The sequence below is a fragment of the Topomyia yanbarensis genome, chromosome 3 (assembly GCF_030247195.1).
Source record: "Topomyia yanbarensis strain Yona2022 chromosome 3, ASM3024719v1, whole genome shotgun sequence".
NCBI classification, from domain to species: Eukaryota; Metazoa; Arthropoda; class Insecta; order Diptera; family Culicidae; genus Topomyia; species Topomyia yanbarensis.
The window spans coordinates 414,824,295-414,850,306 of record NC_080672.1 but is presented as its reverse complement, the minus strand read 5'-3'; the positions used below and the strand labels follow the sequence as shown (position 1 = coordinate 414,850,306).

The 26,012-nt window shown below is 38.0% G+C and overlaps 1 protein-coding gene across 3 annotated transcripts in view; it reads right to left on the bottom strand.

Annotated features, from left to right (window-relative positions):
• LOC131692785 (activated Cdc42 kinase-like) overlaps positions 1 to 26,012 on the bottom strand; it is a 102,850-nt gene that overhangs the window by 53,033 nt on the left and 23,805 nt on the right. For all 3 annotated transcript variants that reach the window (XM_058980051.1, XM_058980050.1, XM_058980052.1), the window contains exons 2-3: positions 3,063 to 3,132; positions 1,551 to 2,994 (exon numbers count right to left, since the gene is read on the bottom strand). In XM_058980051.1, coding sequence (XP_058836034.1) covers positions 1,551 to 2,994; positions 3,063 to 3,132 — 1,514 coding nt within the window. The remainder of the gene's footprint in view (positions 1 to 1,550; positions 2,995 to 3,062; positions 3,133 to 26,012) is intronic.

Genomic DNA, 26,012 nt, shown 5'->3' with positions numbered 1-26,012 from the left:
TATATATATATATATATATATATATATATATATATATATATATATATATATATATATATATATATATATATATATATATATATATATATATATATATATATATATATATATATATATATATATATATATATATATATATATATATATATATATATATATATATATATATATATATATATATATATATATATATATATATATATATATATATATATATATATATATATATATATATATATATATATATATATATATATATATATATATGCCGTAGCAGACAGATTTATAATAGCGAACTGTAAAAACGATAAACAAATAACTGCATTTAACCGTAAGCTGCAAGAATTCAGTATCTAAGACGACATAGACGTGAATGAATGAACGAAAGAAAGCAGACCAATCGAGCCTCAAGTTGCAGTAGAAAACAACGAAAATATTTCGCTGATTAGGAAAAGGCTGCAGCAAACTACGCCTGTCCTGTTTTCAGTAATTCTTCGCACTTGCATCCGGGACTCCATGCTCAGAAAATACTACGAGCTTACGAATAACAAAATGTTACGTGCCAATTCTGCCACTCTTTCACTCAGAGCGCTTTTGAAACTTTTTTTCTTCAAGGTTCTGAGAAATCCTGAAAAAGCGACTATATTTGAAAACTAAAAAGGATTTTTTTTAAATTCCGTTGGCAAAATCTTCATGAAAATCAATCAGTTGAACCTTAAGGGATTGTCATTTGATCTTCTTATTAGCAGACAATCCCTAATTTTTCGAAGGATGTTTATCGATTATAGTGCCACCTGGAGCAAACAAAAGTTGAAATGGTGCTTTTTACCATACTTTCAGTACCCTTCTGGTATACAAATTTTGAGTCGTTTGCGTAAAGCTAAGCAAACAACGATACCGGAGATACTGGTCAAAGGTTACTACGCCAAGGAAGATTCGACCAAGAGGACATTAGGCCAAATAAAGTTTATACCAAATGGATATTAGGTTGACGATAATGAAGCCGACACACAACTGACGAGTATAGGGAACCGAACTGTTGTCTTTTGGCATTAGATTTAAAGGCATGTCAGTATGCAGCCTTTATTCTTGCTCAAAGGAAAAAAAATGGATCTGCTAAAGGATACAAAACCTAACTTAAAGAAGTTGGATTTGAATGTTTTGTGTTCCACCCGTTAGTAATTGACAGCAACTTTAGAAAAAAAAATAAAGGCCTTAATTCAATAGTACCTATCGAATATCAATAACAGAAGTTGTTAAGCAGAATAACTGAATCAATAAAAAGTAAGATTGTTAATATAACTTTTCTGCGACATAGTCTTTTTGCCATCTCAAGATGGTAAAATAGTAAGTCAAAATGGAGTCATTACTTCCAATGATTATTTGCGTGGTCCGAATTAAGCCCTACATAAACGTAAGATTTTTATAATACCCTGTCCAGGGTCATATATGGCAACACTATCCCCTCCCTAACATTTTTTTTCAAATGACAATCGACCAACTGTTCGCTCACCCCCCACCCAGGCTAAAACACACAACCGTTTACTCACATTCTGCGGACTGGTCATGAAACCCACATCGCCAAAGTACGCCCCATCGATTCCCACGTGGCCGGTGTGCTTCAGATCGTTCTGTGGCCGAGAGATCATATCCGTCCGTATCTTGCGCTTGCTAGTTCGCTCCGATGTTCTACTAAAACTGTCGCGGTTAATCGACGAAGGAAGACTATCCAGATAGGCAACAGTGTTGGCCGGATTAAACAGGCCGGTTTTACCCGAATTCAGTACACCCTTCCAGTAGGGTGAGCTGCTGCTTCTGTCCAGCACGGTGATGATTTCACCCTGTCGGTAGAGGAGATGATCCTTTTTCGGTTCGCTAAAGGATACGATTGTTTTCAGCTGTTCTGGTTTCATATCTGGCAGCAGCAGATAGACATCGGAGAATTTGGGTCGTTTAGCAGCATCGTGTTGCCAGCATTTGAGCATTAGTGAGTAGTATTCTTTCGGGCAGCATTCGGGCTTCTCTAGACGTTGATAGTTTGGTTCATCTATGGCTTCAAGAATTTGATGGCCGGTGAGGGCAGCCCAGGGTTGAAATCCGTATGAGAAGATTTCCCACAGACACACACCGTATGCCCAAACATCCGAGGCATTTGTAAATCGAAGGAAGTTTATACATTCGGGAGCGCACCATGCAATCGGAAGCTTAAGATTCACGTTAAAATTTGTCTGATAGTAGTCCTTGCCAACGCCTAGCGCCCGCGACAGACCAAAGTCGGAAATTTTCACCTTATTCTTACTAAAAACTAGGATATTTCGGGCTGCCAAATCTCTATGAATCAGTCGTTTGTTCTCTAAATACATCATACCGTTGCAAATCTGTGCTGCAAACTCGCACAGCGTTGGAACCGTTAGGAAGCTCACTCTCAACCCAGGATCCTTGAGACATTCCAACAATGATCTCAAATGAGCCAATTCAGTCACCAGCATTAGCGACTCTGTATCCAGCACCACTCCGTACAGTCTCACAATGTTCTCATGTTCGATTGAATGCATGATAGCTGCCTCCTTCAGAAACTCCATCGGATTCGACTGCATCCGCTCTCGGCACAGACACTTAATGGCGACCTGAATCCGCTCGGTTCCGTTTGTCCAAACGCCTTGCTGGACAATCCCAAACTCTCCCGTTCCCAGCTGTTTGTTCACGGTAATGGCATCCGCCGGGATGATGTGCTTGTTGTTGGGAATCTTACTCGGCGAAGGACACGTCCGCAACGGTTCCACACTGGACGCTGGACTGCCGCCAATGCCTCCCTCGTCCTTTTTCGGTGCCTGCAGCAACCGCTTTATCTTGTTCAGATAACCGTGGGGGAAATACTTTTCGTAGTATTTCCGCAAGCGCCGTATTTCCGGCCGAGATAGGCCACACACCTGCCGTAGGTCCTCGTCGGTGGCATACTTGAGGTGGACGATGGTGGTGATTTTCAGATCGTTTCTGGAAAAATAAGACATGAGGCGTGATTTGATCTATGTTGTGAAGTATTGTCAACTGTGGTAACTTACTTTAACGAATTGTAGTACTGCTGTAACTCCGACTCTACGAGAAACTCGTAGAGGTCCATGGTTTTCGGTTCTGAAAGAGGAATAAAAATACATTATTAGTTTGAGTTTTTTGTTTTATGTTGTATTTCGGCAGGGTTAGCATGAGAAGACTTTACTTCAAATTCCGTTTTAATATGTATCAACAAATCAGTGATGGTAATGGCAATGAACGGAAGTAGAAACAGTGATGAAACAAGCAACTTTGAAACATGACAGTAGCTTCCGGAGCTACACCGTAGGAATCAAGTCGATATACATCCATATCGCATAGGAGATTAAACAATGTTTCATAACGTGTCTTATCTGAACGGTCGCAACGCTTGTTTCTTTGAAGCTCATCTATCATTAATTAGGAAAATATGTTAAGTACGTACAAGAGTGTGATAATTATGTGTAATAGAATCCCATTATTTCGACATTGAGTCTCTTGAACCCTCGCACAAGATATTAATGTCAACTGCCCTTAGACCCACCCTTCTTCCGTCCGAACCTTCCCAGCATCCTTGTCTACTCTTAGAATCCCTCAAAGGTAACAACAGTAGAGCTGTGTCATGTCAACATCATCGCATAAAAGCTGTACGTTGCTGAGCCATTTTATCGTAACTCAAGCTGCTGTCGGTCGGTCGTCGTCATCTGTGCTATTCATCTTTCGTTTCCGATTCGGCAGAGACTGGGCGCTTTTCCTGCTGGTAGAAAAGATAACCCTCGGAACCTCTCACACCATGCATGCAATCCTCCTTCCCTGTCTTTGGCTAAAAGGCCAACCGAAAGCATAAATAGTAACAAAGGTTGTTTGTTCGTGTTTTTCCTGGTTCCAATGGTTCGTAATATGAATGCAGGCAGGAGGTATAGCTACAGTCACGTTGCGGATATTTTCTTCGCTTCGGTTACGCTACGGGCGGCGCTTGTAGCCTGTTGTTTTATTTTCTTCAGTTTTAAATTGGATGTTTTGGAGCTTGTATATTTGGTATTAATAGTCGTAGTAATTGGTTACTGCCGTGGTAATGAGAGCAGTGTTACAAGGACACAAGAGGTTGAAAATGAACTTTATTACAGCGCAACTGCAATGAAAGCATTTCATTTCTGTGGTTATGCAAGTTGAGAGACGGCAGTCATTTTTGTTGGGAATACCCTTCATCAGAGAGGATTAATTAGGAAATGTGTTTTTGTCTTATTCCCAGTAGTAATAGCAACAAAGTTAGTTGCATAAATTTCAATTCGCACAAAAATAACTAGTTTTTGGGAATAATTATTTTTAATTACTATTCCCCACGCTAATGGTCAGAAAGGAAAATGGGGCGCGTTGTACCAAGTTGGTCGATGTTTCGAATTAAACGAATAAAACTCTGTCTGAATTGAGCCAGAAAGCCACGCTCGAACAATTAATAATACCCCCAAAACCCTTGATTGGTTGTTGAAAACCCAACTTTGCATCATGAATCAAACTTTGTTCTTTTTAGAGCTTGGTTCTCGGAAGGGCTCCCTGCCAGAATTAGCCACTACAGTTGCAGACGAGTTGGGAAAATTCACCCACTTGACTAAGCGTTCGCGCTTGAGACCGCGTTAATCGAATCATAAATGCTATAGCGTTCACTAAATCGTAGAGGCGTTTTGTGTTTGCGAAAGCTTTGGCGTAGATGTGCGGGAATGCTCGTGATTGCAAGTTCGTCTTTGTGTACCATCGCAAAGGCCCGGGGCGTTTGTATGTCGTGTGTGATAGCGGTGTGATAACTTCGCATGGATAAATTCTATCTTATAGCCGTGCGGCCTTTCGCATATTCGCGTGTGTCCTTGAATGATCGCACGGACCGTGGTAGAGACTTCTGGACGTAACTGCTTCAAGATGGCGTAAATACGGGCGTTTGTAGGTTCACGTTTGAGATTGCGTTTGTAAATTTATAAGTGCTAAAGCGTTCACTTTATCACAGGGGTGTTATCATGTTTGGATAATTGCGGGTGTAGGTATGCGTGAATGATTGCGAAAGGCTGAAGCGTTTGTATGTTAACGCGTATGTTAGCTTTACAACTATTTTAAAACTTGTTGGCAGCTTTTTGACCATCTCATCCTCGAGGGCTGAAATTTTTTTCAAAACTTGATTCATTTTAGGGCATTGTTATAGTAGTTTCATCGTTACAGTTTATGTGCGAATTTCCGTCCATAAAATATTTGTTCAAGCAATGGACAACAATGACAATCAACTAGGCCTAATTATTTTGTTGTTCTTTCTACTGCATGGCATCGCGTCACCAGTCCAAACGTTCCACTGTCGGTCGAATCAGCAAGATTGATCAGGTTCCCCAAACATTCTTCAAACTGAAACATGCAATTGCACACAGTACGCTCAGCACTAATACTCATCTTCCTTAGCTATTATCCGCCAACCGGAGCATGCGTCCTTTGGCTGCCAAAGACCCTCTGATATTTTGTCATCTTCGAAAGTCCTGGCATGAAGCACTCCAAGTTTAAAAGAGTCCCAAACCAAAGCTCATCGCCAACCCCACGGGCTTTAGGGGTTACATACCTTTTTGTGAGAAAAAATTGTGCAAGGGATAATTCCTAAATTACGTAACGATTTTAGGGAGGGATGAGGGGGTATAACAAAATGTGACATGGGGGAGGAGAAGTAAGCTAGAACGTTACGTAACATATTTTGATTGAAGAAAAAATGTTTTTTAACAAATTTGTTTGAGAGGGGGTATAAATAAATTTGTGACAATTTGTTATATGGGGGGACGGGGGTGTCAATTTTGGACAATTTTTGCGTTATGTAATTTATGAATGGTTCCCAAGCCACGACCAGGAGGACACTAAAAATGCAACCATATTTGTGAGCCAGCCATATTATACGTGAAAACAATTGAAACCGTTAATGTCATCGACTTATTTAGAACTACACATACGTATGATGTTCACTTGAGATAATTGCTGAACTTTTAAATCAAAATCGTTACTCAAAATATTACAATTTGATAGATTGAAAGACAGTCATTTCTCATTCAACACGTGAATTCCATAAATTAGTTATGTGCACAAATAGCACCCCACATCCGTCTTTGATTTCATGTTATCAAATTAAATGTTTGAAGGCAGGATTGTAAAATAGCTTTAACTAAATCATTTAAATTTTAATTGGTGTCAGTTGGGTTTTCATTACAAGCTGAGATTGTACATGTAATCGAGTTGCAACTCGATAGCGATTACATATGAGATAGGGTTATGAGCCTATTTTGGCACTATTAGGAAGAGAGCCTAATTATTTTTTAAACTTCTTTAAACTGTATTATCTATAACGTTTCTCAGAATAAAGTATCAGTGTACTGTTTCTTAAACATCTATATACTGCTTATTTAATACATGACAGTCTCTATTTGTGCTTGACAAATGAAAATAAATATTCGATTCTGTGTGTCCATTCTCACCTGAATGATCCAATTATCGCCCCCTGGATGTGTGCTAAATTTCACCTAATCGAAAAACAATCTGGTTGAAACGTAATGAATTATATTCCATTTGCATCGATTCTAACTAGGTATCCAGATCATGGGCGCACTCGCATGATTTGTAAAACAAATCATTCTACTTTTTTCAGCTGATCAAAACAAAAGTACACATCACGCACATGAAAGAACCTCATCACCTGTTAGAAGAAGCGCGCCCAGTATTGAGCTCGCAGGAAACAATCGTGCGAAGGCTAACAACTGCATTGTCTCGAGCCGAATTTTACTTGCAGATGAAAATAACATTTCTGCAACCAGCAATCAGTTGAATAACTTGAAATAATTGATTACTTATACATGAAATTGCATTCCCAAGTAGCACGCTTTGTTACTGTATAGTATTTGTAACTCTCTTGGTAACAACTATGTTATGGAAAAAGCGCACTTTGTTTGTATGTTGTGCAACATGTTCCTAAATGCAGCAAAATAATGAAAACAATAGCTGTGCCATTTGTCGAGCATTGGGTAGTTGGACAGTTCTGTTTTAGGGTGGAATGGCAAACAAAGAGGCATTTGCAACTTGTTAGACTGTTTGTGCAAGTTAGCAAAGTTTCTGATTAGTTTCATAACTGTTATTGATGTTTGCATACTTAACACTATTGGCCTGCTCTATAGTTACATAGTTGTACAATCAGTTTAAAAACCCGTAGAAATTCTTTTCAAATATATCCAACAATAAAAAATATTGTGTAGCAGATGTGCAACATTTAAAACTTTCAACAAGTTGCAATTGCTACTTGGGTTACAAACCAAGTTTATGTTTTAGTTTGGCCACACTGCTGATTCTTTCCTGTGTTCTGGATGCAAAAAGATTGTATTGATTGTGGTAGTGTACTTGAAAAAAACCTATTTTAATCCACCTAGCGGTTCAATTGTGCCTTTCTCAATCATGAATCACGAGAATGTGTGCGTTGTTTATATTCATTAAAAGTTTTTAAATGCATATATTACATTTTATTATTATACATCACATGGCAACTATATACAGGAAAATAAATCATTATTCGAGTTCTAAAATTTTGAAAAAGAAAAAACAGCCACGGTAATATTGAACTGAAAAAGGTGCAAAATCGGCGAAGTCCCAAAAAGTCGATTTTTATAAAAAAAAATTTTTTTTCGAGATAACATAAAATCTCGACGTTTCATGCATTTTAAAGATGTTTGGCATCAAAAATACGAATTCGATTTCTGAAATTTCATGAGGTCCCCCCTTTGAAAAAAAAATTTGAGTTCCGGCTTATATGGGAATTTCATATGTGACCGGACGATTTAGTCTATATTTCCGGACCCATATAAGCGATCCGTACGAAATTTTATAGACATTTATGGGGATATTACAGCTATCATTTTGGACTAAGTTTGTGAAAATCGGCCCAACCATTTTCGGGAAACTGATGTGAGTTCGTAAATTTTGAAAGATGGCCGCTTTTCCCGGGCACTTCCGGAACCGTCTATGGTGGTCAATGTAGTCAACGAAAGTTTGGTTGGCCGTCGGTGACCTAGAACAGCAAATTTAAGTTGTTTGAGAGACATTTTAGCGAAATTTTTACCTTTTTTGCTTTCATCGGAGTATCGGTTTGAATCACAATTTGCTATGTGATCGCACGCCACAACCTGTAACTCCGGAACCGGAAGTCGGATCGGGATGAAATTAAATAGCCATTTACGGGGACGCAATACCTTTCATTTGAGGCCAAGTTTAGTCGAATCGGTCCAGCCATCTCCGAGAAACCAATGTAATGGTGGCCAATGTGGCCAAATAGACTTTGAATGGATGCTAATGACAATACTACAAATCGAAGCAGTTTGTGGTCATATTTTGGAAAAATTTTCACCTTTATACATTCATTGCAGAATTTATTAAAATCGACATTTTCTGCGTGTTCGTACTCATCACCCTGTAATTCCGTAACCGGAATTCGGATCTATTAGAAATTCAATAGCAGCCTATGGGAACGTTACACCTTTCATTTGAGACTAAGTTTTTCAAAATCGGTTCAGCCATCTCTGAGAAAAATGAGTGACATTTTTGGTCACATACACACACACATACATACATAAACACATACATACACACACAGACATTTGCCGAACTCGACGAACTGAATAGAATGGTATATGTCACTTAAAAAGTCGGTTTTCAGAGCAATTGCAATACCTTTCTATTGAGAAAGGCAAAAACCCATGGACTTATTCTAGCGTTTAACGAGAGCTTTTAAACTGAAATAATCTTAAATGGATTCTCATGTATGTATCAGTGCAATGTTTAATGTAGTTTTTAGTAGTAATTAATTTTGCTAAGCGCCGTTACGTCCTGTATCGGCTCACTATGTGAATGAGGCGAATTAGCAGATATTTCAAGTAGGTGATTTTATTTTAATTCAAATTTTTAAATTAGTAGATAATTCTAAAAAACTACACTATACTACAAATAAAATATATAGCTTGATCTAATTTTTGTTTTAGCCAAATAGATTATGTCGATATCCCATATGCTTGGTTCAAAACCAGGAGGGTATAGGAAATAGGGTCACTATAGGCTTTATTGCCATAATAGGCATAGCGGGGACGGGCATAGCGTAGTTGGTAAATCGATTGCCTTATACGTTGCACACCTGGGTTCGATTCCCAACACCGCACATAGGGTTAGAGATGTTTCTAAAAGAGATTTAACCCGAAAAGAGGCGAATGATCCTAAGGTTTTAAAACCTCTATAATCAAAAATAAAAAAAATATAATGGGCACCTTACCCTACGTTTTCATTTCATATTCGTCGAAACTACTTGAGCTGTTAATATTGAATATTCATCGTACTCAATATAATCAATAAATGCATTACTTTTAGTATACGAGTATTGCTCTCATTCTATGTTAACAAAATGCTTTTTGGGCTTTTTATAATCGATCTTTAATTTTTTTTACTGTATTATGTGACGGTGATATAGTGATTCTGAGCTCTTCAAGTGGTCTAATGTAGGTTGTAGGTCTGGTTGAGTGAAGTAGAAAGCCATGTTTGAAAAATTTAGTATACCTCCAAAACCTTGATTAGTTGTTCAAAACCCACTAAACTTTGTGTGCATTAAACTTTGTTTTTATTTAGAGCTTTCCACTGGAGTTGTAGAGCTTGGCTCTCGGAAGGGCCTCCTGTCAGAATCACTCATTACAATTGCAGATGAAGCGGGAAATGTCACGCACTAAAATACTACTTAAAAGGTCAATTGCAGCGGGTCGTGATTCTAATTATGGTATTGAGGGTACGGTTCAGACATCACGATTCCGTGGGAATGAGCGTTAATTACTCGCGCTTGTGACCGTGTTGATCAGTATTTGCGAAAACTTGGGAGCAGATGTGTGGAGATGTTTGCGATTGAATGTTAGTCTTTGTGCATTATTGCAAGGGATCGAGCATTTATATGTTAACGTGTTCGATTGCGTGGATTCGTAAGTGTTCTTGAATGGTTTCGCAGACCGTGAATTTGACATTTAATTTTCAGTGTACGGTCTAGTGCTAGAAAAGAGTGAATTTCTCCATGTTACCGGAGTTCACGGTCATTAGGGCATTGCAAAAAAAAATTATTTTTGAATTCTCAAAGGCCCCTCCTCTCATATTGTGACAAATGTCAAAGTAAGCTCAGATGCCAAATTTCACATCATTTGGACAATTTTAGACCCCCGCCCACTTCGCTTGAAGTTTTTTGAAATTGGTGCTATGGGAAAATATGGAGGAAAAATACATTAAATGCTATAACTTTTGAAGTAGCAATCAGAAAATTACAATTTATACCTCTTTTGAAAGGAAATAATCTTAGTATTGGAATGGAGATATTTTTGTCTTTAGAAAAATATGGAAAAGAGGGGGAACGGGTTAATTTTGGCCCCAAAATCCCCCAATTTTTAATGATTTTTCTGCTCCGTGATGCAAATCGAACATATTTTGTAGTTTTTCTAATGTGAAAAAATCTCAGAAATCGAACGGAACCCTTTTGATCTTAGTCCGAATACGAGAAGTTGGAGTTATAGGGCTTTTTGTCATTCATATTAAATTTTATCATTTTCTCATGCATATCTCTATTATTCTTCATTCAATTTTCATAAAATGTAACTTGTTGAACGTGTAAAATTCTGAGGAATAAAACAAAAATAACAACGTTAGAGGTAAAATTCAGAAACATCAAATCTCTATTATTCTTCATTCAATTTTCATAAAATGTAACTTGTTGAACGTGTAAAATTCTGAGGAATAAAACAAAAATAACAACGTTAGAGGTAAAATTCAGAAACATCAAACTTTTTGATATTTACTCTACAAATCTATTTTTTTTCATTATTTGTTCTAATACCTAAACTTCCACCTATTTTCTAGGAATGAAACTTTTCTCATGTGATCCCTTAGCATATTTTACACTAAAAGTAGTAAATTAAATAAGAACTTTGTTGTTAAATAGAGTTAATATGTGCGATGTTATGATAAAAATGTGAAATCGACACTATATGTCAGATAATTTGATGTTCCTGAATTTTAGCGGTAACGAATCTATTTTTGTTATAATCCTAAGGATATTCCACGTTCAACAAGGTATAGTTTATGAAAATTGAGTGAAGAATAATAGAGATATGATGAAAATGATGAAGTTTAATATGAATAACAAAACGCCATTTAACCCCAACTTCTCGTATTCAGACAAAGGTCAAAAAGGCTCCGATCGATTTTTGAGATTTTCTCACATTAGAAAAACTACAAAATATGTATGATTTGCATCACGGAGCAGAAAAATCTCTAAAAATAGGGGATTTTGGGGCCAAAATGACCCAGTACCCCAATTTTCCGTACTTTCCTAAAAACAAAAATATCTCCATTCAAATACTTAGATTATTTCCTTTCAAAAGAGGTATGAATTGTAATTTTCTGATTGCTACTTCAAAAGTTATAGCATTTAATGTATTTTTCCTCCATATTTTTCCATAGCACCAATTTCAAAAAACTTCAAGCGAAGTGGGCGGGGGTCTAAAGTTGTCCAAATGATGTGAAATTTGGCATCTGAGCTTACTTTGACATTTGTCACAATATGAGAGGGGGGGCCTTTGAGAATTAAAAAAAAAAAAATTGCAATGCCCTAACGGTCATGTCCCACATGGATCGTGTTGTCTTGTGGATATGAACGTATTTTTTATTGGTTCAATTAAATTTATGGACTTAGACCAAGATTGAGAGTAGAGACTTCCGAACGTAACCGATTAATGATCGCGCGTTCCTAGGTGCACACTTGAGACGGTCTGTGGATTTATAAGTGCCAAAACGTTCACTTCCATATTTATCATTTCCTGAAACAATAAATATTCAAATATAATTATCCCCCACAATGTTTCTAGTTTTTTCCCTTGCTACCCACAAACAATTTAGATTTCTTCGCAGTTAGTTAAGTTAGATAAAACGATATAAATAAAGAAAAAAATAAACAAAGTTTACAGAAAAACTATCAATAGGTTTACAATGAAATTCAAGAAAATAGAGTATAAATAAAAATATTCAAAATGATGATTATCCTCAGTGTTAGCATTAGAAAGTGAATTTTTATTATAACGTGATAGTCTTAAGAACCTTTGTAACATGTTATGTAAAAAAAACCCCGGCGTAAAAAAGCTTTTGCAAATGCCGTGTCAAATAAACGCTTTATGAAAAAAACGTTCACTTAATCACTTAATGTATGCGTGGATGATCGCGAAAAGCTCAAGCGTTTGAATGTTAACGTGTTTGTCGCGGGTGCTAGCGTGTATGTAACTTCGTGTGTATAAATTCGATTTTATAACCGTGTGTGCACTTACATATTTTTGTGTGCTGTTGGATGATCGCGTGGACCATGAATCTGATGCTTAATTTGGGTGTACGGTTCAGATACTAGAATAGAGTGAGATCACTAGGTCAGGTCGTCCAAAAACTTTTGGCCCAATGTACATAAGCGTTTTTTTAGAATTATCCTATTGAAAGCATAGGTTGCTAGCATCGACGCTAGAGGCTTCCGGACGTGACGGATTCACTTGAGACCGCGTTTATAAATTATAGGTGTTAAAACGTTCACTTGATCATATGGGCGTTTCTATGTTTGCCAGATCGCGGGCTTAGTTTTTCATGGATGATCGCAATAGCATGTTCGAGTTTGCGACCAGGACTGTATCATCGCGAAGGACTCGTGCATTTGTATCTTTACAGCTTTGATAACGTGGGCGTGTGTGTCGCATGTATGTAACTTCCCATGTATAACTTTGTTCGTATACCTGTGTAACCGCTTACATATTCGCGTTGAATGTTCGTGCGAACCACGAAAATGAGTGTACGGTTTAGATCTAGAAAGGAGTTAGCTCCCCCATATCACTAGACTATACGGCATTGGTGCCCTGAGATTTCTACTGTATATAAGTTTGTTTTTTTTCTTTGATACCAAGATCGACGGCTTCCGGACGTGATCGCTTCATGTTCGCGTGGGAACGGATTTTGGTATAATCACACTTGAGATGGCATTCATAAATTCGTTAGTGCTGACATATTTACCTGATCACCGAAGCGTTTCTATGTATGCGAGATCGCGGGCGCAGACGTGCGCAGATGATCGCGATTACATGATCGCATGTAATGAAAGCGCGAGCGTTTCTTTGTTATCGTGTCTGATCCCGTTGGTGTTTTTATGTCGCATTTGCTATCGTGTTTATAACTTTGCGGGTTTAAATTCGTTTATATAACCGTGTAGCCGTTTGTGTATTCACGACGGCTTTCGAATATCCGAGATGCTCGTGTGAGGACGAACGTTTAAATGTTCGTCATGAAAGGAAGAGGTTCTAGAGACGACAATGTGAACCTCCCATCCCGAGATCGGATTGACGGTGACGAAATCGAGATGGTCGACGAATTCATGTATTTGGGCTCACCGGTAACCGCCGACAATGATATTAGCAGAGAAATTTAGAGAGATTTGGTGGGAAATCGTGCCTACTTTGGACTTAGACCGATGGTCCTTAACGGCCAGGAGGCCTGGACTATGCTCGTGGAGGACCAGCGCGCCCTTGGAGCTTTCGAACGAAAGGTGTTGCGTACCATCTATGGTGGCGTGCAGATGGAAGACGGAACGTGGCGCAGGCGAATGAACCATGAGTTACAACAGCTGCTGGAAGAACCATCCGTCGCGCATACCGTGGAAATAGGACGTTTGCAGTGGGCTGGACACGTCGCAAGAATGTCGGACGACGACCCGGTAAAGATGGTTCTTGAGGGCGACCCTAAAGGAACAAGAAGACGGGGCGCACAGCGAGCACGGTGGATCGACCAGATAGAGGACGACCTGTGGAACCTTCGAAGACTGTGAGGCTGGCGACAAGCAATTACCGTTTGCATTAACAAAAAAAAGTCTAAATTGTCTAATGGACATGTTTACATGTTTGTAGAAAACACCTTTTTTATTTCGATTGTAGAGGTTTTAATCTTAAGGTCATTCGCCGCTAGAAAAATGTCTTATGAAAAATTTCTAATCCTATGTGCGGGGTCGGGACTCGAACCCAGGTGCGCTGCGTACAAGGCAATCGATTTACCAACTATGCTACGCCCACCCTTAGAAGAAGACACCTTGTTTCTATCTCTTTCTGTTGAAAAGTTAGTGTTGGCGTCCTCTATGTGATATGTAGAACTAAAATTTTCTAGTTAAAAGATATCATATCATGTACTAAAATTCTCTCAAACATACTATTTGGCTAAACTCGTAAAAAAAGTTCGTAGGAATCGAGTACTGATTCACCACCATGTACTGTTAGGTCCCATGCAAAACTGACTCAGACATCACTTCATTAAAAGTTTAATAATTAAAGCAAATCCTTCGTATCGTTTTTGAATTATTCGCGGTCTTATCCATACACCGAAAAGAAAGAAGTGGTAGCCATGGTAGAAAAATGCTTAAATTACCTGAAAATGCACTATGCTAACATGATATTTCTCTTTAGTGGAGAAATTTTTCAGGTAAACACTATTCGCGTATGAAGACCTCAAAGCCTATAACTAAATTAGTCATGGAATTTTCGTGTCGCCTTCGTCTTATCAGAATTCGACACTAACTTAGTGACAGGAATAAACTAGCACCGGATCGACGTCAAATCCAAAAAAAAACGAAAACGCTAATTGTGTTTCTGAGCAAACTCCAAATCCGCGTTCAAAGATAATTGTGATTATGTATGTATATGTCTAATTGTGAGTCTTACTGTGGTGGTTTGTGCGTGGAATGTGTAAGTTTTAGCGTTCGAGTCCAGGGCACACGCACGACTTAGAAGAAAAGGTCAACTTTGCCGTATCGGTTCAAATAGGACGGTCTAATGTAATTTTGGAACGCTGAATTCGTTTTTGATATTAAAACGCTTTAAAAATAAACATTTACTATTCATTAGGGTGTCCCAAAAATATATTCTTTTTCGAAATCGTTCTTAAAATTTTTGTATATTAATTTTGGTGTGCTAAATCGTTTTTGATATTAACACTTGTAAAAAAAATCATTATACATTAGGGTGGCTCAAAAATAAATATTTTGTTGTGAAGGTTCAAAATATTTTAAGAATTTTTTGTGCGCTGAATTCCTATTATGGTTATAAAAATAGAAATTGACTTTACGACTTATTAGAGTGGTTCAAAAGTAAGTATTTTGTCTTTTACAATCATTTTTCAATAGAAATTTTGGAATTTATTTTCCATATTGAAACGAATTGATTGACATCTCATTATGGGGCTTTAGAAATTACTATTTTGTTTTTGCGGATCAAATTAGATGTGTTCGATTTATTTTGGAACGTTTAGTTCATTAATGGGTTACTTGATATGAATACTACATTTTCTTTCATTTTTTAAATTTTGACTGCTTATCGCAAGTTTTCGCAAAACTAGCTGAGACTTATTTTTGAAGAGAAAATTAAAAGCTTACGAAAGTGTATAGTGTGATCGCGGGCATTCACGGGCGTCGTTGTTTTAATCGCATTAGAAGTTCGAATTCAATACAAATTCATGACAAACAGTTATCTAAACACTAACTAAACCAACTAGTGACTTGTTTTTGGCGATTTTGCGATGTAATTTTATCACACGGATAATTTTGGTGAAGAAATGCAATGCATAAATTCAACCGTTTCTTTGAAAAACGAAAATAACCGTATGTAGTTCCAATGGTCAAATAATGCAAAAAACACTTGAGTTATGCCCTTCAAAACGCTGTCAAAAATTCATTTTACGTTCAGGTCACCTAAAATCTCGCGAAAATGTCTCTGGTAGCGCAGCTGATACGGGAAAAATACTAATGAGAATATCGCATAATCTTCATATATGGACCAAAGTCCGGGCTCGTCCCACTGTGCAGGAGTACATACTTGTCTGAGTTGGCGTGGATGCCCACTAATTGCGTAAGAGTGTGTGAATGTTTTTTCGAGAGTTGTTCTACTGGAGCTGTAGAGTCAGGGTGTCGGAAGAGCTACCCGTCAGAATCACTCGCTATAATTGCAGCGGGTCGTAATACTAAATGATATTTGTTGTACGGTACAGACATGTGCAAACACGTCACGATCGCGTGCATCATCGCGAGGGGCTCGAGCGTTTGTCCGTTAACGTGTTCGGTCGCGTGGGCATATGTCGCGTGTGCTAGCGTGCATGTAACTTCGCATGTATAAATTCGATTTTATAACCGTGTTTCCATTTGCATATTCGCGTGTGTTCTTAGATGATCGCGCGCGGACCGTGAATATGATACTTAATTTTCGCAGTATGCCTCAGATGCTAAAAGAGAAAGCGTTCTTCCATATCACTTTCGCGTATTCGAGAGTTTGGATGTATTGGTGGACGATCGCATTTGCATGTTCGCCCCTGCCAATTCACAACGATGGACTCAGACATTTGTATGGTAGCGTATTCGATCGCGTGGGCCTATGTATGTCGCGTGTGATGGCGTGTATGTAGCTTCGTGAGTATAGTTTCGGTTCTGTAGTCGTGCGGCCATGAAGCAGACTTCCGGACGTGATCGACCCGCGACCGCGCGATCACGAACGCCTGTAGGTTAGCGTTTGTAAATTTGTGAATGTTATCACGATCATTTTATCAACGAGGTACTATCGTACTTTGGAGATCGCGGGCGTAGGTGTGCATGAGTTATCGCGTAGGGCTGTCAAAGATTGTTTGGTATATTGTCATCTTCGGGAGCCCTGACATGGTACAGTCCAAATTTAGGAGAATCCCAGGTCGGGGCTCGTCGCTAAGCCCAAGGTGCCTCCAGAGAGTACTTGGCCCCAAACCCACATTGTACATTATTTCGACCATGGCATAAGTGGGTAATAAAGGTCGCCAAGTTAAGTACTAAATTTGATCACAATGTAGCTTAACTAAAAATAAAATAATCGTATCCCAAGTTTCTATGTGATATCATCACTGTAATACTGCTTTGGTGGAAAAGCCCCCGGACCACGTCAAGGTACAGTATCATGCCGAGGAATTATCGTTGTATTCGTTCATCAATATCATAATAATAATCCAATGATATCACCAGCAGATATTTGGATATAATTTCCCTTGCATTACTGGTCGGACTATCAAAAAGATAACACAATAAGTAATAAATATCAACATAAGATATAAATTTGATAGATTTCTGTTATGACGCTCTGATCGTTCCACCTCCTTCCTATCAAATTTGATGCTTGTTACAAAATCGGTGCCAAGCTACACGGTACAATGTTTATAGCGCACGTTACTTATTGCTTTCGTATTCTGATCCTTTCCAGACATTGGTCAAGCTTTAGGTGACTTTTCTCATACAAGGATAGCCAAAACCACCAAACAGAACTTTTACTTGAAGTTATTATGATCCAGAAATTAATGAATTATTTTTATAGATTGAGATCTACCTGCGATGAGTCGGCGATTTTCCCCAATTCAAGTTCTTGCACAACTCATCGAAAGAATCTAGCTTAAGGATGATATAGTATGTAACCTAATTTTTATTACCCAGAACTTTCTCGAACTCCCCCGTACAAAGTTTTGCCACACCACTGATGAAAGCAAATTCATTGCCGTGATGGCCGTTACGAAATTCCACTCCGACCTCCACATTATCTGCAGCTGCTCGTTTGTGGTTGCAGGGCGTGTAGAGAAGCATTAAATCACATTCTTAAAATTCTTCCTGCTCTATATTTCATATCGCATTACGTGGCTGGACGTTCAGCAAAAAAAAGCGGGAAATCAATTATCGCTCGCGCGCGCTGTCTTCTACCTCCCTCGACTAGGCGTTTATTTTCTGCGTTTTCATCATAATCGCTTTTCCGAGTGTGGGTGTATTCTCCTTTTTTCGCGGTTTCGTTTCTTTTTAGCTGATGAGGGTGATGGTGACTTTGGAAGCACTGTAGTAAAAGTATAATGGAATCGTATTTTTTTCCTATTACCCTGAGTTTGCAGAACGTTTCGGTAGCTAAATATTTTGTTTCACAACGATTTTATGCCTTATTTAATGTGTTCGCATTTTGTAGTATTTAAGTAATCTGCTCTTATGCTCCATCGATCTTGATATGCCGCAGTAGAAAAACGAGTGTGTCGTAGTACCTAGTTATACTCAACTAGAACGATTGCTTTATATTCAGGTATAAATGATTGCTTGTGTTTCATCTGACCTCCACCGCCCTCCATGGGTTCCCAGGTGTAAGGTGCCATCATTTTTGCATACCTAGCATAGTTCAATGTCCCGGGACGCGACGTACTTCGACAAGCTTCCAGCACCACAGGCTTCTATAAAGACGACACAAAACGCTGATGGAGACGTTAAGTGTAGTTATTACCCTGAAAGCAGTATCGTTGCAAAGGTAGAAGGAAATGCCGCAATCTACTTTTGTTCACTCTTTGAAACACACAAAGAAGAACAAAGTTTTCGGGGGAAGCCGTCGGTCGTCGGTCGCTACCTGTATCTTACTTTGAACCGAGATTTGCATCCGCTCGATATATATATATATATATATATATATATATATATATATGACGCTTCCGGTTTTTTTTCTCCTCGGTCGTTCTTCCTGTGCCGTCATCGCGTGCTACTTTTTAAGAAGTTGTTTTTCTAGGTATTTATTGGCTTCTAGTCGATAAGCGTTATGAAATATGCATTGTTGTTGCAGTTATGTTGAAGTAAGTTACGATGATTGATCTGATTCTTTGGAATCTTTTAGGGAGGTGCTTTTAGTACCTAGGTAAACTTTCAAATTCACTGAGAATTACGAGATAAGTTATTGAATATGAGTCGTAATGTTTGTGTTACGCGATAACGACACACTATCACGGCAAAATAATTATAAAATAAGACAACTAGCTTCATCATCTAATGTTAATACATAATTTCATTGTCGCAAAGGATATAATTACAATAACAAAACCGCAACTGGATGTTTAATTTGCTACTGTTTTACGCTACAGCTACCACTCAGTAGAAATAATAATAATTATAAAAATAAGAAAAATGAATATAAAATAAAATTTATTTTTTCACAAAGTTTGAGTAGTTTTACACACATCGCTTAGTGAATCTTTTATCTGAGAAAAAGTTTACAAATCTCCATTGCCTATGATTAAAATTCTTTGGCTTTATCGTATTCATTCCAAAGATGTTGGAAAGCTACTTGACCGTGTCCTCATTGCCATCGACAAACGCTGTATGATTTATTCGTGATAATTGTGCTGTCACAGTCAAAATGACTATTGATACTGTTGACAAAAAATACATGTACTGTTCGGCATGTTTGGTGCATAATTAATCAATACTGTTCAATGGGGTTGCATGGCTATCACGTCATTTGGTCCTATTATATCGGTTTTGATTTTAATGATCAATCTCCCTAAAGACGAGATATATTTATTAACATTGTTTTTTACCGATATAATAAGGTGATGTCTTCGGCAATGTTATGGAACATACTTTTGCAAATAACGTCTTTGAAGACTTTATCTTTAAGGGGTTATATCTTCTTGGGTTTCAAATAAAAAGAGTTTATTCACGATTTTTCATTTGACCATTATATTTTTATGGCACTATTTTGCATATACAGGTCGGACTCGATTATCCGGGGATTTCAAAAAAAAATCTCACCCCGGATAATCGAATCAAACTTTTTTGCGTTATTTTATGAATTTAAGATTGGATATCGTGGAGAAATTGGAAATAAAATGGTCAGGATAAACTTTCCTATTATGGTAAATGTAAATGTACCTATTTTGGCCCTAGTCGACTTTTCAGGCTTTCAGGGTGTGACTTGTATTTTCAGTTGGTTTTCATTTATTATTCATATTGGTAACGAGTTACTGGTATGTATCAGTTGTTTATAGCTATTTGTGTAAGAATTCTAAGATACACTTTTTAATAAGATGTGTCTTTTGCAATACAGGTCAAACTCGATTACACGGGGCTTCGATTTTCCAAGGTAAATGATTCGATTACTCGAATACAAGAAAAAATAAAATTAGTAAGTAAACTGTTTCTTGGCTCCAGTTTAATTTACGTGGTGGTGTTACATATCATAGCTAACATGTCTTTTAACCCTTATTATAGTTAGAAGAGTGCGTGTTGCGCCCCACAAAGAGATCCCTGTCCTCGTCCTTGTAACATCATTTAGTTGACCAATGTTGTACCGGAATGTCAGGTAATAAATACGCGTATCTTCCCAAACTCTCCCACTCATATTTATCACTAGCGAAGGACTACAGGGTACGTAGATGATGGGTTCCCGGCCGCCTCAGCGAGAAGTACTGCTGGCGCCCTCTTTACATAGCCTATCATCCATCTTTGCTTTAGCTACCCAAGAATTGAAATCTCCTCCAGTGACGGCCGGGTCTCTTGTCAGAATCTCGTTAACCATTTCTAGACCAACGTTTTTCTACCGCGTATAGGGTCTTAAAACTATTTTTCCTTGGAACTGTTGACGTCAAGAAACACGAAAAACCTGGTTCAATAAAGAGAGGTGCTTCTTTTGCAGTGCTAGAAGCTGCTCAATATTTACGTTCCGATCTAGTCCTATTGCATGAAAAGGGTAATTGAGGGAAATATAAATTAGTAAGTTTTATGAGTTTTCAACAATATTGCCAGGCTAAGAAAATATTCCAAAATTTCATTTTAACCATTAACAGAAGCTATCCCTGGCAACAATGCTTCAGCGGAACTTAATCAGATTAATTTAATAACTTCTGTTCTACTGATAATATTTATAGCTTTTAATGCTCAAATGAAAGATCTTAGTCGATTTTATTAGCCTTACTTGTAGTTGTGTAAACCAAAAGTTATAGTCATTTAGAAACGTGGTTGTTTACCAACAAGAGGGCATGAGGGGGTTAAAGATGCCATTGGAATTCTGAGCAGGAATCAATTGTTGAAGGGGATAATAGGAGAAGAGCAATATTGTGTCAAAGTCCACTGGAACTCAGAGCAGGATATTTACACCGGATTTCAATGAAAATAGGACCATGATTCTATCAGTATCTGGAATAAATCATAATCTTCAGCGGAATTCTATCTTGAGAAGGATTCCATCAGACATTTGAGAAGCTTTACTCTAGAATCCTGCATCAAAATTCAGATAAAAACCGTAGAAATACGGATAAAAATTCAATCGAAAATCTGAAATAGATTCCATTGGGATGCTAAGAAAACTTCGATCAGAATCCTGGAAAGTATCCAAACAGAATACTGAGAAGCATGTCATCATTATCCCAAGAGATAGCCAGAAACCAACTAAGCAATGTAAGTAGAATGACATTTTATGTGGCCTGCAGTAATTGACATGTGTATCACGAGAAAAATGTACTTTTAGTGTAAAATTAAAATGTTGCATATTTGGCAATAATGGCGCTAAAAACTTCTATATTTTTTTGTTTTGGATTCCTTAAACAAATCTTTCAAAAAATTATCTCGCTGATTGATTCTAATGCAAACAGTACCAGAGATATAATCCGAAGAAAAACAATTTTTTAAGCAAATTGTTAAAATTAAGAGTGTTCCCCCATGGGGGAGGGGCTGTTCAAAAGACACAACAATTTAGGTTATTATATATTGGCTCTAAATGAACAATTTTTTCAAAACTGGTTTAAATTCATGAAGGTCGATTCCAAGTTTTGGTTTGTTTAGGTTAATTTGCGCGGAATGACTCGTATATAATATTTTTGAGGTAGGTTAAAAGTTGAGAGGAGGTTATTTCTAGACCCCCCTCCCAATTGCCCGAAAAAATGTTCTATTGAGTGCAATAATCGAATTAGCACTATAATAAGACATTATAGTTGAAATTTGATATTTTTTCAAAACATCCGGATAATCAAATCATTTTCCCCGCATAATCGAATCACGGATAATCGAATCCCCGGATAATCGAGTCCGACCTGTATTGTGAATATTTTAAGGTATATGTAGTAATTTTTATGTTGAAAACGCATGCAAAATGACAGGAATATACACACTCAATTCGGCCCAGCAATTTCCCAACAGTCGTGCTTATCGACAAATTTATAAACTGATATCTCAGTAAAGTGAACATTGTATGCTGATTTTCGGTGAAATATTTTCCGGGTATCAGCTATGAAACGTCAATTTTACTGAGATCTCTGCAAAAAATTGTATACTGAAATCTCAGCTGTCGAGATTTCGGCAAAAGATTCGAAATAAGCTGAGATTCGGCAGAAAAAATAAGTGTGGAGCTGTGGCCACGGATCACTTTATTTTGTACTTCATGCGCAGAGACCATGATAAATCAAGACCGAATTATCTGCCAGGGGAAAACCAACATTTTTTAGTACATGCCTGGATACTCTTCGTGAATGAACGATTTTACAGAATTCTGCTTTGTAACAAAATGGTGATATTTTTCTGAAATTGTTGCTTTGGAATGACTAAGTGAGTTGATTTTTAGCCTAAAAATACGTCAAAATAAAAATTCCGTCATTCACGAAGAAGGCATTGCAAGGCTAGAAGCATTTTCAAAACTGTATGATTTCCTTCGTTGAAAATGCAAGCAGAAGTTGTAAAACACAAATTTTCAAGATGAGTTAATTATAATTTTCATCATTGTTTTGTGTGAATCCGTGTGAATGTGTCCCTGTAAAAGATTCAATTAACCCCTTAGAAGATTGGTTACTATAACAAAAAAAACAGTTTATGGAAAAGCAAAGTAAGATCTTATATCAAACTTACTCGTGTTTGCATGGAAGAAAATTATTTCACATTCCGAGATGTCTTCTACAAACAAACCAAGGGGGCCCCGATGGGTACCCACTCTCTCCTTTTCTTTGTAAACTATTTATGTCAAACGTAGAAAAATGTTTGAAAGAGAAAGGCGAGTTACCAAAACGCTGGTGGCGATACGTTGATGATATCTTCTTTATTACCAAACGTAAAAATTTATCCCGGATGTTGGAAACTATTAACAACATCCATAAAAATATCAATTTTTCACATGAAGAAGAGAAAGATTGCAAATTGGCCTTCTTGGATGTACTTGTAAAAAGAGAGGGAGAAAATTTAAAAAAGATAGCGGTAGAATTCAACAAAAATACGGCTTATCCAATTAGAACAAAATTAAAAAAGTTTGGTATAGACCTAGTTTTCAGTATTGGAACTTCCAACTAAAATCAATACTAGGATCCACAAAGGATCCGATAGAAACACTGAGCAAATCGGGGGTATACAAAATACCATTTCACTTCAAATCCAAGGTAGCGGAACACGCTTTTTCAGAAAAAACATAACCTAATTATAGAAGATATTAAAATTCAACGCCAAATCTCCAATCCTTGCAAATTAGACGTAGCTGAAAACCTAGAAGTTTTCAAACATTCCTCTCCTTCCTTGCTAAATCGAGACCAAGGTAACGGATAGTCATGGCTCTTCGAAATATTACCTACGTGCAAAAAACGGCCAGCTTCACGCACCTAGGTACCCACTGATCACAGCCTACGCATTTTTCCTTGATAAAAGACTTAACAATCCCGTAAATTTCCTATAGACTGATACAAACACTGAAGAAGATTACAAGTAGTAATCGATATACCAGGTATCTGTTAAATAATGTTTAACTATAAGCAAGTACGTTCATTCCGTTAAGACCTCCGTTCGCGTATCGATTGTGATTACGGGAGTGTTATCGAGTATGCGCGATCGCGGGCATAGGTGTGCGTGGATGATCGCGAAGGGCTTAAGCGTTAGTATGTCGACGTGTTTGTCGCGTGTGCTCCCGTGTATGTGACTTCGCTTGTACAAATTCGATTTTGAAACCTTGCGGCCATTCACATATTCGCGGACTGTCATTCGTTTAGTTTTCGGTGTACGGATCATTCTGATAGGTCGTGAGTTACCCTATATAACTAGAGTGGAACCAGCTTTTATAGAAAGGAGATTCACTACATGTTTCATTTTTTCGCCATCCTCAAAACAAAAATTATTATAACGGTAAATTCGTGATTAAGGTCACAAATGGAAGTAAAAAAATTACAGGTAAGAATTTTGGAAAGCTTGAGGGTTCTATTTTTGTTTGGGTGAATACACAGATATTTTCAAGGCGCTCATCACTTTTGTGCGAAATGAGCGTACGGGGCTATTCGGACCCCCTATTCCATCAATCATCGTTCAGCGGCTCGCGGCAACGCACACGATTGCACAAACCACAGTGAAGAAAATACATGATACGCCAATCAACAGCTGTGACTAACCAGATTAATTTCTTGTAACGTAATTTATTTTTTTGCTTCTTTTTTCTCTAATAAATATTTCATAGGTCAACATAATTTCATTGTCGGCAAATTTGAGACTAAGAGAAACGAAAGCAATGAAATTGAAAGACGGATAGGTATTCTAGAGCGAATCAGTTATAAACTTAGAACGGAAAACTAGAACTAGGCAGGCTCATATGGGCATGATCGAAAGGAAATGTCGGCGGTAAAACATGATGATGAGTTATGTTCTACCATAGACCATGCGGTAGACTTGGGTGCAACGCCCAACTCCTACTCTGCAGAAGGAAAGAATTCTTCACATTTCCTTTCGATCATGCCCATATGAGCCTGCCTAGTTCTAGTTTTCCGTTCTAAGTTTATAACTGATTCGCTCTAGAATAACTATCCGTATTTCATACCCCAGATTGTGACAAATTTGAGCAAAAAGCCTTCAAAATGTAATTCAGTGTACTTATTTTGCAAAATCATGAAGTTTGACTTGTCGCAAGACGGGTTTTAGAATGGATCCAAAAAAGTCCTCCCTCCCGGTAATATCAGGTTGCTGGAATAGCCCGTGGTGTGGTCAATTCGACCAAAAAAAACCTTTAAAATATCCTTCAGCACACTTGTGATTGTTTTCACAAAACCACATCACATTTCATTAGGACACGATTGCAAACCATCATTTTGAAATTCAATATTTATTTTAATGCGGGCTGGAGTTGTTAGATAAAAAGCAACGCACCCCTAACGGGATAATTTCGAATTAAACATTGCTTTATAACTTTGTAGACATCATTTGGTTCTATACGCAACAGGTTTCGAAGGTGAACATGTATGATCGCGAAAAGCTTCAGCGTTCATATGTTAACGTGTTTGTTGCGTGTGCTCGCGTGTATGTGACTTCGGGTGTATAAATTAGATTTTGTAACCGTGTGGCTATTCACATATTCGCGTGTGTTCTTAGATGGTCACGTGTTAATTTTAGTTTTCGGTGTACGGTTCACATTCTGACAGGGAGTGAGTCACGCCATATCACTAGAGTTCCCGGTCTGTCGCCATGGAACGTGTTGTCCAGTGGATATGAGAGCTTTCTTTTTTTGATTGGTCCAATTGAAGGCATGGGCCTAGACTGGTGGTACCAGGGATAAATTTCCGTAAGAGACTAATTCATAATCGCGCGAGCGCGTGAGCTTGTAGGTTCATGCTTGAGACCGCGTTTGAAAAGGAAAAGACGTTCACCTTATCACCGGGATGTTATCATGTTGGCGAGATCGCGGGTGTAGGCTGAGTGGATGATCGCGAAGGGCTCAAGCAGTTGTATGTTAACGTGTTATCGCATGTATGGGACATCACGTGTGTAAATTCGATTTTATAACCGTGTGTCCATTCACATATTCGCGTGTATTTTTAGATGATCGCGCGCGGACTGTGAATCTTATACTTAATTTTCTGTGTACGATTCAGATGCTAGAAGAGAGTGAGTTCTCCCATATCACTAGATTTCCTGGTCATGTCGCCATGGAACGTGTTATCTAGTGTATATGAGCGTCATTTTGTTGGTCCAACTGAAGGCATGGGGCTAGGCTGCTAGCATCGAGGTTAGAGACTTCCGGACGGGACCGATTCACAATCGTGCGAGCGGTGGGTTAATGCTTGAGACCGCTAAAACATTGCCATGT